Source organism: Balaenoptera acutorostrata, chromosome 1 (assembly GCF_949987535.1).
Source record: "Balaenoptera acutorostrata chromosome 1, mBalAcu1.1, whole genome shotgun sequence".
NCBI classification, from domain to species: domain Eukaryota; kingdom Metazoa; phylum Chordata; class Mammalia; order Artiodactyla; family Balaenopteridae; genus Balaenoptera; species Balaenoptera acutorostrata.
This window is the reverse complement of record NC_080064.1, coordinates 161963715-161976441: the sequence shown is the minus strand read 5'-3', so window position 1 is coordinate 161976441 and position 12727 is coordinate 161963715. Positions and strand designations below refer to the sequence as shown.

The 12727-nt window shown below is 40.0% G+C and overlaps 1 protein-coding gene across 1 annotated transcript; it reads left to right on the top strand.

Moving 5' to 3' along the window:
• Positions 1–527: 527 nt before the first annotated feature.
• LOC130707339 (cyclin-Y-like protein 1) lies at positions 528–10827 on the top strand. Its single transcript, XM_057541495.1, has 4 exons — positions 528–839; positions 4659–4825; positions 8092–8254; positions 9791–10827. Exons 1-4 carry the CDS (start codon positions 528–530, stop codon positions 9905–9907), a joined length of 759 nt encoding a protein of 252 aa, XP_057397478.1. The 3' UTR covers positions 9908–10827.
• Positions 10828–12727: the final 1900 nt, after the last annotated feature.

The following is a 12727-nucleotide window of genomic DNA, read 5'->3' as shown; positions in this document are numbered from 1 at the left end:
CCAAGTAACAGAAAATGTATCTTTTTAAAGGATGATTTTCCATAGCATCAAACAATATAAATATTTGTAAATAAACCTAATATGATAAGGCCTCTAAGAAGAAAATTAGAAAACTGTTTAAATTTTAAACGAATTAAAATGACAAAGTTTTAAAATTCACTTCTTCGGGTGCTCTGTAGCCACACGTGGCTGGCGACTGCTGTACAGGACAGCACATTCTTCGAGCCTTATGGTTACAGGACACTGGAAATGTGTTTTCAAAGTTGATTACAGAAAAGTATGACATATGGTGATCAGCAAGACTTTTGAGCCTAAAAATATTGGGTTGGCCAAAAAGTTTGTTTGGTTAGTGAATATATTGTTCAATAAAATGCTTGGTGAAAATGAAAACTGTGTCTTTTATTTTTACTTAAAACCAAATGAACTTTTTGGCCAACCCAATAGTTTACATTTGGTTCGAATTCTGTGGGGAGGAACGTGGAAATACATAACTTTTCTGCGGTTGTGCCTGTATTTTTCTTTAATGAATGGTGGTGAGTACTGGATCACTGTGGTATTTTAGGATCCCATTGTTTATATTTAAAAGACTACAAGACATGTCACCCAACCAAAATTATTTTAAGGGGCACGTGGGCCCAAGTGTGAAGACTGCTATCTTAAGGGTACTTTTAAGTATTTTTCTTCCATGGATACATAAATTGCATTTTTTCTCCTTTCAGCGAGAAAAGGTTCCAGAGGAATACTTCGAGCATGATCCTGAACACAAATTCATTTACAGATTTGTTCATACTCTTTGTAGTGCCACACAGCTAACTGCTGAAAGTGCAGTAATAACTTTGGTAAGATATTTTTTCTTTCGTAAAGCATCTGTAGAAATTTCTGTCTTGTACACATGGTATGGTCCTGTTTTTCCCAAATGAAAGTAGGTTCCTGAAATGATCATTAGAACTTTATTAAGAGAAACCTATCAAAAGAAAGTAAAGTATACACATTTGAGCTTTAATAATCATTATGATTTAAAATGTTGCCATTGCTTTTCTCATCACAAAACAATTGCTATTAAAGGCAGCAGGAGAGATTTCTGGTTTCTCCTTCCACACCTGAGGGGACACATGCACGCACAGTGCACACACGCACACACAGACGACACATGTTGTGGTGGTAGGGCGGGGCAATAACTGAACGCTCTGGTCCACAGGCAGAAACAGGTTCCGGGTAGTTTGAAGCTGAGTCCCAGACTGTACTGCCTAGGCAGTTCTGATGTGTGTCCTGATTGAGAACTACTGCCCTCAGTTCTCTGTTCCTTGGATAATGGATAATGGTGTTAATCATCCCTGCTGTCCTCTTATTGCCTGCATGTGAAGTTGCCCAGGACTAGGGTGCCAGTAGGACTTCAGAAGGCTTTACTCTAGTTAGCCTGCTAAGCTACAGCTGTGTAAGGACCTTTTTGTCATCCATTCCTAATTCCTGTGGTAAGATTTTATCATTTGAATAATAAATCATATTCAAGTGAGAGGTAGTTGGGATTGTTTTACTCCTCCCTATAGCAAACCTGTAGGGGGGAAAGTCAGCTGCGTGGTCTGCAGGGAAGGAATACTTAGGCCACTCACTGCCTGCTCCTATCAAGGCAGAATTTAGGACAGGAGGCTTGTCCTTTTGAAAAGAGACCCCTCAGTGGGTACTGGATCAGACACAGGCCTTTTCTTGGAGCTACAGGCCACTTGGAGTGCTTAGCACATGCTTGAGAGAGGCAGGAATGGTGCTTGCATATGGAGAGCTAGGAAATGCAGGAAGGAGAGTGTTGGGGTTGGAAGAGGGGCATTTCTTTGTAGACAAGTTAAGCTTGATGTACCTGCGAGACAGCAGAATGGCAGTGTCTAGTAATCATTTGAATATATGGGATTGGAGCATGAATCTGAGCTAGAGGGAGGGAATTAAGTGTAGCTGTTCAAATGCAGAGAAAGTATGTAAAATAAAAAGTGGGTAGAAGATAGATCTGTAGGGACTGTCAGCACTTAAGGGACAGATCCCCAGAGGAGTGGCTACAGTGGTAGGAAACCCAGCAGAGAACCCTAAGAGACACCAGGAGAGGTTCAAGAAGGAGAGTATGGTCCAAACGCTAAATGCTACCAAGAAGTTGCTCATGTCATAAATACCATGTCACTGAATACCTACTCTGTGTCACTTTTCTACATGTGGGGGGTGGAGGAGAGAACAAGTTGGATAAATAAAGTTCTTGCCTTTATGGAGCAAGTGTGGAAGACGTAAATTTTTTTTTTTTTTTTTTATCGGAGTACAGTTGATTTACAGTGTTGTGCTAGTTTCAGGTGTATAGCAAAGTATAAGTGTTTTTTTTTAATGAGTGTTTTTTAAAAGATGACTATTTCAAGTAGTGGTAAAAACCATGAAGAGAAAGCAAGGTAAAGGGATAAAGTGATTAGAGGGGCTTACTAGAAAGCTCAGGAAGAGCCTCTTTAAAGAGGTAATGTTTGAACCCAGGACGTGGCTGAACTGAGGAAGATCAGGTACGCTGGCATTACGGGCAGAGGGGACAAGTGCAAGGCTCTGAGACAGGAACTTGTTCTGTGTGTTCAAGGAAAAGCAAGGTGGCCATTGTGATCCGAGCGGGGAATGAGGGAAAGAGCATAGGTGATGAGGTCACGGAAGGACAAGGCCGTACCGCACAGGGCCTCGTAACTTGCAGGCCACGGGAAGAAGGTATTTGTTTGATGGGAAACCTCTGGCAGATCTGGAGCAGGCGCATAAAGTACTCTTAATTTAAGAGGCTCTCCTGGCTGCTTTGGGGAGAACAGACTGTAGTCTGTTGGGAGGCAGAGAAGTTAGGCAGTGGCAGCGATACAAGTCAGAAGTGACAGACAGAAAAGCGGTCAGGGTACCAGTGAAGGTAGAGATAACAAGAAGTTCTAACAGATTGGAGCAGGATACACTCAAGTGCAGGTGTTTGGTCTCAGCGACTGGGCGTGTGGCAGTGCTCTTTCATTTCTGAGGGGAAGGCCTGGGGAGTGGAGCTCTGGGACGAAGAGCTCTGGGTGGTTTGTGTGAAGGCACCGGTGACCACGGCAAGAGTAGTCTCTGTAGAGTGGTAGCAGCAGGAGGCTGACTGAAGTGGGTTAAGGAGAGGATGGGAGATGAGGAGCTGGCCTCAGCCCTGAGGACGCCGTCGAGGGGCAGTGGGGGACAGGCTGGGGACATGGAAGCATTCACACTGGAGGAAGCCTCTGACAGAGAGGGAGAAGTTGTTCAAAAAGAGACTAACTGTGGGCACAGTGCTCTGCAGAAGTGAGGTGGGATCAACTGCATTCATAGGAGAGTTAGCTTCAGTGAAAAGAAAGAAATCTCGCTTCCTCCGAGACAGGAGGGCAAGTGGGATAAATGAATATCGGCACGTGTACCAAGTTTGCCAGTACAAAGGTGAGAGGAAGTTGAGAGATTGCCAGTGTCGTTTCAGTGCCTCTGATTAGTCCCATAAAGTAGAGAGTTGAACCTTGCGGGGAGAGTCGTTCTTAGGGTACTAGAGAGTGCTGAGTTCTTTGGGGAATGGGAGCCGAATTTCACTAAGAACATATAATCTCAATACCCGTGTTTGAAAACACAGTAGAGTTTGGAGGGCATGGGCGAATCTGAGCTGTCAATCTGATAACCCATCAGAGAGTAAACAGACTCTTTAAAACTGGACATTTTTCTTTTTGTCAAATGGCATATACACTCTTCTACAGAGGTAACAACAAATCACAGCTTACCTCTCTCATCTTTGCTCAGCTGTTAACTCCATCCAGTTCTTTGTAGGGTAGACATTTGATACATGTAAAAGAAACCATGAAATCATCTCACAAACCGGCAGGTTTAGAGGAGCCCCAGGGATACAGACACAGGCAGGTCTTCCCACCTTAAAACCAAAAGAATTGACTAAGCTGCAGATTATGTAAGACAGAAATGAATAATGAAATGATAATGGAGATGTGAAAAATTGGGGATATGAAAAGGACTACCCTTTGTATGCATGTGTGTTCCTTAAAAAGGCACTAAAATATGGGAATACTTGCCAGCTAGCTGTCAAGCCCCTTTGGACTGCCTGTCCTGCTGTGCCACGCAGCAGCCACTGGGAGGCTCTCTTGACCACCAGTTTTTATCTTCAAGTTCATGCCACAGAAGGACTGGGGACTCTGAAGAGAAGGTAAAGATGTGCTCAGTCTTACCAGAATTTTACACACTCAAGCGTTATGTAAAATCGCCATGCAACCACCACCAGTCTTGTAGTTAACATTGCACGTGATAGGCACTCAAGCATTTACTGAACAGTTGAAGTCGACACTGGGCTGTATGTGCTGCCCTTGACAAGTGGGAAGGTAATAATACAATGCGTGTCTTTAGAATGCCCTTTGCTCAGATGTCCTTTCATTCCTGTGACCAAAATTGGGTTGGAAATTCACACGGGCAGAGTAGAAATATCAGACTAACAGAAATATCTGACTTACAACTGTGACCTGGCCTCTGGCCTTGGCTTGGCTGAGCAAAGTCTTTGTAGAACCTAGGAATAAAAGGGGTGTCCAAAAGAGATGAAATCTGTCATTCCTAACAATTCTTATCACAGCACTTAAACTGAACTAAAATCAAAGATCAGTGCTTTACTTTTGCAGGTTTACTTAGAAAGGCTTTTAACTTATTCTGAGATCGACATTTGCCCCACTAACTGGAAAAGAATTGTTTTGGGAGCCATTCTTCTTGCCTCCAGGATTTGGGGCGATGATGCTGTATGGGATGTGGAGCACAGCCAGATCCTCAAGGACGTTACAGTTGAGGACATGTGAGTTTGTAAGGTTACCGTGAACTTTCTAACCATTTTCCAATACCTCATTTGCTCTCATAAAGTTTACATTTTTAAGAAATGTTACATTTTAAGAAAGGTTACCTTGTGCAGAGAGCTGAAATAGACATAAAATTACAGACTTCTTTCCATCTAGCTGTAGTATAACAATTTGTATTTCCCCTCATTAATTGGTAGGTCTTGATGTGTTATTGTTGTAATATTCTGCTCGATAAATTGAAATTATTTTTCTGGTGGTTTTTGCCAAACATTTTACAAGCTCACTACCAGAACAACATGGTACAGTCAGTAACTTGACAGCTTTCTTAAAGCTGTCTACCAGGTCCAGTCCATTTTTAAGGGGCACATGCCTGGTCTTTGAAGCAAGTGGCCACTGTTAAGGTCTTAGGGCCTCTAGACTACTGACAGGTTATAATTTCAACCTGAGTCACACATTGTGTATTTGCTTTTGCTGGTCTTTTTCTCCTTTTGATCTGAGGTTCTGTTGTTACAGAAACTATGATGTACAGGTAGCCACATATAAAGGTTTCAGATCCCTGTGTTCCTGTCTCCTCCCCTAAAGTCTGCCGAGTTAGGAAACACCTACCTCTCAGGTAGTCCGGGAAGCATCCCTGGGGCCTCACCCAGGGCACTCAGCAAACACAGCGGCACTTTGTGGGGCCTTGAGTTAACTAGGCAGGTTCTCCTCACAGATGGCACGCTCACATTGGCATGAAACGCCAGGCTTCCAATCTGGCTCTGGTGAAGGGCCCCAAGGGTGGGAAGCAGGATGAGCCAGAGAGGTAATTCCAGCAGACTCTCGAAGTGCCCGCTTGACAGTGAACCTGTCTTTGTGGGTGGCCTTCAGGAAAATGGGAAAGGACACCTCTTGATTATATTGGACAGCAGAGGCCGATCAAGATGGCAGGCAGGGGCAAGAGTTTGTTTTTGTTACCTTTGCCCCTTACTCGAGATAATTCACAATTACCAAAGTGCATATTTACAGCTGAAGCGAGGAAAGTTGTGACTAAGAGAAGGGACCAGTGACTGTCAGTAGCTGTCAAAGTGGCTTTTGGTGAAAATGCCCACTTTGGTGATCATGTAAACCAGGTGGTCATGGTGATATTGCTGGTAGCAATCTTAGCGAACAGTGTAACAGCAGATAATGAATTTGAAATGAATAGAAGTACTTTTGGAAGTTGCAGAAACTAAAGTGACGTTGACCAACACTATCATCAGTCTTTAAACTGGTCCCTTGAAGGAAGGAAAATTTGTAATCGTGAACACCATCCCTGCCATGATGGCAGCTGAAATTTTCCCAGAATCTGCAACTGAGCTGACTGGGGCTCTGGTTCCAGGTACAACATCCGAGAACATGCAGGGAAACGTGTGGGTGTTCACAGACATTGAGCCCAGGAGCATTGGCGGCACTGTCCGGCTATGAAGAAACTAATTCTAAACAACGCTTTTCTGTGTAGAACGGAGAATCACCAGGAGTTATGTTTATAATAGGCTGCTTTTGTTTATGATCTTTGGGAGTTGGAAAGCATTACAACAAAGTGTTTAATACACATTTGTTTCATCCCTCTGCTGTTGACTACTATTTGTAATGGTCTCATTTTGAGTCTGAATTGAAAAATTGCTGTCTATCAGCTTTTCCTTAAAACTTTCTAACATCTCTGTGTCTTGTTAAATATATATTTCCCTTCAAAAGAGTAAGTTAAACTGAGCAGCTGCTGTTCAGACAGTTTGCTGCGCCTGTAAGTGGTAGGCTCTTCAGCCACCTAGCCATTTAAAAACAGCAAAAAACACAGAAGATGCATATTCTGTAGGCATAATGCTTTTCTTCAGTGATTAAAGCTCTATTAATAGACATGTTAATCCTATGAAGTACTGTATTTCCACACAATTAAAATGTATTAGTGGAGAAAATATAAAAGGGATAGTGAAGTGCATTTATTCCTGTAGTAAATTAAGTCCTGATTAGCTGATTATCAAAACATTATCTGATTTACATTTCTATAGACTTCTGGCCGTATGAACAGGAAATTAATTTTGGAAGTAGGTTCAGTTAGGTTTAAAGTTCAACAAATGAGAAACCTCATTTCTGCTCATACTCTGCTCTCCATACAGGAGAACAAGGAGCATTTGTTGATTTATCCAATGGATAAAATATTAACACTTTACAACCAAGAAACCAAATGTATTGTAAAATAAGCCACTTGCATGTTTGTTTGGGTATTTATCATTTTTATATAATCAACTCTCTAAAGTGATTGCTGTGGAAAGTGGTAAGATTTACTCTAATTTTATATTTATTTACTTAAACATTTGGCAAGCAAATGGCTGGATATGGTCATATAGCAGAAGCCTGCTCCCAGCACTCTACTTTCCCACTTCATTGAATTCGCCCTCTGTGGGCGTGTCCTGGCAAGGGGCGGTAGGTCTGAACATTCTGGGCTGCTCTCCTAACACCGGGGGAAACAACTGCTCTATCAGAGGTCGTATCGTAAAGTGGGTTTAGTCTAGCTGAGACATAATCTTACTGCCTTCCTAAGCTTAAAAAGTGCATCCTGTCCTGTCATGGTGACGACAACTCACCCTAGTAAGGTTTTAAGGTGAACAGAAACTTGGATTATGCCCTTTGACACAGCCCCATGCACGGGGTGGGGGTGGGGGGATTCCCTTTCCCATCGAATGTAGCTTATTTATTTATTTACTTGAGATGAATCCTTGTTGCCTCAAGAGTTTTCCCCCCTCAGAGATAACAGCAGTGGCTCTCGAGGGATCCATGTGTTGCCGTGGTGATGTGCCCACGCCTTGTGTTGGCTCGTCTCCACCTCAGTGAGCCCCTTCCTGTCCTCAGCCCGGTGCAAGTGTCTGCAAGCTCTTCAGAGCTAATAAACAGCATCCATCATTCCTTTCATCTGATCACTATAGCGGGGCCTTGTGAGTGAGTGTGGAGCATGACTCGTACAGCTGCACTAATGGAACTCTGAAGAATGAGCCCCTGAGTCAGCAGCATGAGTGCATAAGAGGGCCATAACCTCTTCCCCCTTGTCCCAGACTCAAAGTGCTGGGACGCAGAAAGGACCACAAATAGCTGTACCTTGTTTGAACATTAGGGTATTAATCCAGCTGGGTAGCCATTATTTGTTTCAAAACAGTATTTAGAGCCATCCTAGTAGCTCAGAATGGTATTTTTGAAGATAGCCCAGTTGACTAAAATTGTCCTGTGTTGGTTTTGTCTTCTCCTCCTCCCCCAGGAATAAGATGGAAAGGCACGTCCTGGAGCGACTTCATTTTAATATTAATGTTCCTTTCAGTGTGTATGTCAAACACTACTTTGACCTTCGCTCCTTAGCAGATGACAACAACCTGAATGTTCTATTCACTCCTCTTAGCAAAGAAAGAGCACAGAAGTTAAAGGTAAGGCTGTGAAATCACTAACTGGGGTTTTCTGTCAGCCACCGAAGCCACATCTGTAGCTAAATTATATTAAGCAGTGATTAGGAAAATGGAAAGCTGTTAACAGTTTGAAGAGCTTATTGACCCGTTGGCATCATATTTCCTGTGTCTTTTATGGTTTATACAGGGATCCCACATTATAAAAAAAAAAATTGTCTCTTCTGTAACCATAATTCAGAATACTTTAAATCATATTTAATCTGTTCTTAATGGTTTTCCATTTGAACCTCTACACTTACATATAACCATACATGAATAATTTCTTAAAATTGTATCCCTAATCATATGTACCTACATAATCTACTTACCACTCTTAACTGTCTTTTTTTTTTTTTAATAATTGATGTTTTGGACTATTTCTACTGTCTTGATATTTTTAATAAATAAATAAATGTATTTATTTATTTATGGCTGCATTGGGTCTTCGCTGCTGCACGCGGGCTTTCTCTAGCTGCGGTGGGCGGGGGCTGCTCTTCATTGCGGTGCGCAGGCTTCTCATTGCAGTGGCTGCCCTTGTTGCAGAGCACGGGCTCTAGAGCGCAGGGTCAGTAGTTGTGGCGCACGGGCTTAGTTGCTCCTCGGCATGTGGGATCTTCCCGGACCAGGGCTCAAACCCGTGTCCCCTGCATTGGCAGGCGGATTCTTAACCACTGCGCCACCAGGGAATTCCCTCTTAACTGTTTTTTACTCAGCTTGCAGTTTGTGTGTGTGTGTGTGTGTGTGTGTATGTGTATCACAGTTCAGTCCCATGAGTTTATTAGACAAAGCATCCGTGGCTAACCTGAGAGACCTATACTTGGAAGGTATAATGTGGATTCAGATACTGGCTGTAGAAAGTACATGAGTTTTTAATATAAATGGTAACGTACATGGAACAAAGTAATACTTATGGCTTATGATTTTTGGTGGGTATACAGCAAAATTCACAACTGAAATGAACACATTTAAAATTGATACTTTCTGTGGTACCTTGGTGGTACTTTAGAATAAGATGTTTTTCTACCATAATTTATGTGCAAGTGAAATAGCACCTTTCAGCGCTTGTCATTAGACCTCTCCTACCTTCAGCACATACCTACCTGATTAAAATTTTCTTAGAGTATGTAATAACTAATGAAAACTGAATAGAAGTTGAATAGCTGAGTAAACACTGATTTTGCCCAAGTATGTCCATTACGTTTAAGGATCACGTGTGTAGGTAACAGATGACATTGCTATTAGGAGCCTATCATTAGGAACCCAATTTTTAAGTAACTCTAAGTTATTAGGGCAAGTTACCCCTTGCCCCAGCAATCTAATCATAGCCCTTAAAGGTTATTACCTTAGGGAATTGTCAGTTAGTGTAGATATCAGCTATCCAAAGTAGCAGTAACTATGAACTATCTAAACGAATGTAGATGTGTGGCTTATCAATGATGCTTTTTTTGTTTTTTTAAGGTCCGAACATTTTTTTTCCCCCCTAATTATACCTATGTTCTACCTGATTGACTTTCCTAGGCCATTTCCAGATTGTGTGACGACGAATACAAAGACGTGTGTAGAGCTGCTATGAGAAGGTCTTTCAGCGCTGATAATTTCATTGGTATTCGGCGCTCCAATGCCATCCTCTCTTAAGGGAGAAGTGAGGGGTTGTAACATCATAAACCCCTTGAAACAAGGACTGGAGAAATAGCACCTCTCCTGCTCAGAAACCAGCAAAGTTAGTATTTTCACCTTAAAGAAAGACATTGAATTCAAGAGACTCATGGACAAGCGAAGATTATGCTCATAGGAAAGAACGGGACCTCGTCAATGTAACACGCTCTTCTGTCCTTTTTATTGTAAGCAGAGTTACAAAAACCACTCCAAAGCTAAAAGCTCCCAATCCATGCACAGATATCTGCTCCCAATCTACACACAGATATGTGATAGCTGAGAACTATGTGAGGTTTTTTAATTAATAGCTTAAATTTTTAGACTTTAAAGACACTAACTATATAACTTCTATGTTTTTCTTGCCTCACTGTCCCATACTGCTGCATATTCCTTTAGAATCAGTGCAGTATTACCATCAAAAAATGGGACTCCAAAAAAAAAAAAAACAAAAAAAAGAAAAAAAAAACAAAAAAAAGAAAAAAAAAACAAAAAAAAACAAAAAAAACAAAAAAAAACAAAAAAACAAAAAAAAAACAAAAAAACAAAAAAACAAAAAAAAAATTTCATGTAATGTCTGAAACATTTATATTAACATATTTCCATACAAATAACCCAATGAAAGTTTAGTATTAGTTGTTTTGTTTGTTTTTTTATAAAAATCCCACAAGGACTCAGAGGAAAAGAATATACAAATCAATTTTCACTGCAAAGTAAAGGAGCTGTTACAGTGGAGGATTACTGGACTGAATGTCAATATTATGACATAGTATAAGTGTGTTTCATGTTTGGTAATTGCAATCATTGTTGCTTTTGTTGTGGTCATCCATGTACAATGCTTGGTGTCAGTCTATCTATCTCTTGTAAAAATAAAATACAGTGTGTGTGTGTGGAAAAAAACAAAAAAACAAAAAAAGAAAAAAACGAAAAAAACATAAAAAACAAAAAAAAGAAAAAAAACAAAAAAAAACAAAAAAAGAAAAAAACAAAAAAAAGAAAAAAACAAGAAAAACAAAAAAAAGAAAAAACAAAAGAAAAACAAAAAAAGAAACAAAAGAAAAACAAAAGAAAGAAAAAAACAAAAGAAAAACAAAAGAAAAAAACAAAAGAAAAACAAAAAAAGAGAAAAACAAAAGAAAAACAAAAAAAGAAAAACAAAAGAAAAAAACAAAAGAAAAACAAAAGAAGAAAAAAACAAAAGAAAAAAAACCAAGAGAAACAAAAAAAGAAAAAACAAAAAAAACAAAAAAACAAAAAAAGAAAACAAAAGAAAAACAAAAAAAAGAAAAAACAAAAGAAAAACAAAAAAAGAAAACAAAAGAAAAACAAAAAGAGAAAAACAAAAGAAAGAAAAAAACAAGAGAAAAACAAAAGAAACAAAAAAAACAAGAGAAAAACAAAAGAAAGAAAAAAACAAACAAAAACAACAAAAAAACAAAAAAAAGAAAAAAACAAAAAAAAAACAAAAAAAAGAAAACAAAAAAAAACATGGGACTCCTAACAACTCATAAAGCCAAACTTCGGAACAGACTGTTGTAGCATCGTTAGGTTTTGCAGGGTTCTTCCTCCCTACTATATCATTGAAGCTGCTAGTCATTATTGGCAATCAATTTAAACCAAAAAGCTGCTGAATAACACATGTCATCCAAATTCTTTGCAGGCAGTACTTATTAGCATATTAGCATGCTTGCGATCATAAACAGAGAAAGTAGGTTATTTCCTTCTATTGGGTCCGTGCTGCATTTCTTGTTAACTATAATGGTGCTTCTGATTTTGTGATGATTTTCCTCTTTGTTCTATACTTGTATTAAAGGATATTTTCATAATTCCAGCCAACATGGTGGTCCAGTAATTAACAAGCCGGTGATGAAATAGAAGGTGTCCCAAAAGTCTTACAACAATTTTAAGCTTTAATATAGTGTGCTTGGATACTCCAGAACACTGTCGCAGAAGTATAAATGCTAGACTGGCAAAACATCACTTGAAACTTTAATCGAATTTCTTCTAAACTCATTTACTTTTGTACATTTTAAACATTAAGCTTTTATTTTTTTATTTTTTATTTTTTTAAGTTAATGAATTTATTTAATGGCGTGTTGGGTCGTTTCTGTGTGAGGGCTTTCTCTAGTTGTGGCAAGCGGGGGCCACTCTTCATCGCGGTGCGCGGGCCTCTCACTGTCTCAGGCTCTCTTGTTGGGGACACAGGTTCGAGCCCTGGCTTGGGAAGGCCCGTGAGCCACAATTACTGAGCCTGCGCGTCTGGAGCCTGTGCTCCGCAACAAGAGAGGCCGCGATAATGAGAGGCCCGCGCACCGCGATGAAGAGTGGCCCCCACTTGCCACAACTAGAGAAAGCCCTCGCACAGAAACGAAGACCCAACACAGCCATAAATAAATAAATACATAAATTGTAAAAAATAAAAAATAAAACAATAAACGCTTAACGTTTAAAATTTACAAAACTAAATGAGTTTAGAAGAAATTCGATTAAACTTTCAAATGATGTTTTGTAAGTTTGTGGCATTTATACTTCTACAAGTATCAAAGCTTAAAATTGCACTAAGACTTGAGGGGATACCTCCCCTCCTCTTTTTAAAATAGTCCTTTGCAAGGCTGGGCTGCTTACCTGCTTGATCACCTAAGTTTCTTTTTTCTAGATTTGGTAAAGGAATTATGAACAACAGTGTTAATTCACATGTAATAAATTGAAAGGAACTGGACCCTAATAGTAGGGACAGGAGAGTAAGTGATACGAAACAGCTTTTCTATCCTGTGTGTTAACCTGGCTGTAGGTGTCTCACTT

What these genes read in the sequence shown, in the direction of transcription:
- LOC130707339 (XM_057541495.1), top strand. Translation starts at nt 528, where the DNA reads ATGGTGGTGAGTACTGGATCACTGTGGTATTTTAGGATCCCATTGTTT. An exon ending in AAAGTGCAGTAATAACTTTG is followed by an intron (nt 840 to 4,658) that starts GTAAGATATTTT and finishes TTACTTTTGCAG; the next exon opens with GTTTACTTAGAAAGGCTTTT. An exon ending in GACGTTACAGTTGAGGACAT is followed by an intron (nt 4,826 to 8,091) that starts GTGAGTTTGTAA and finishes CTCCTCCCCCAG; the next exon opens with GAATAAGATGGAAAGGCACG.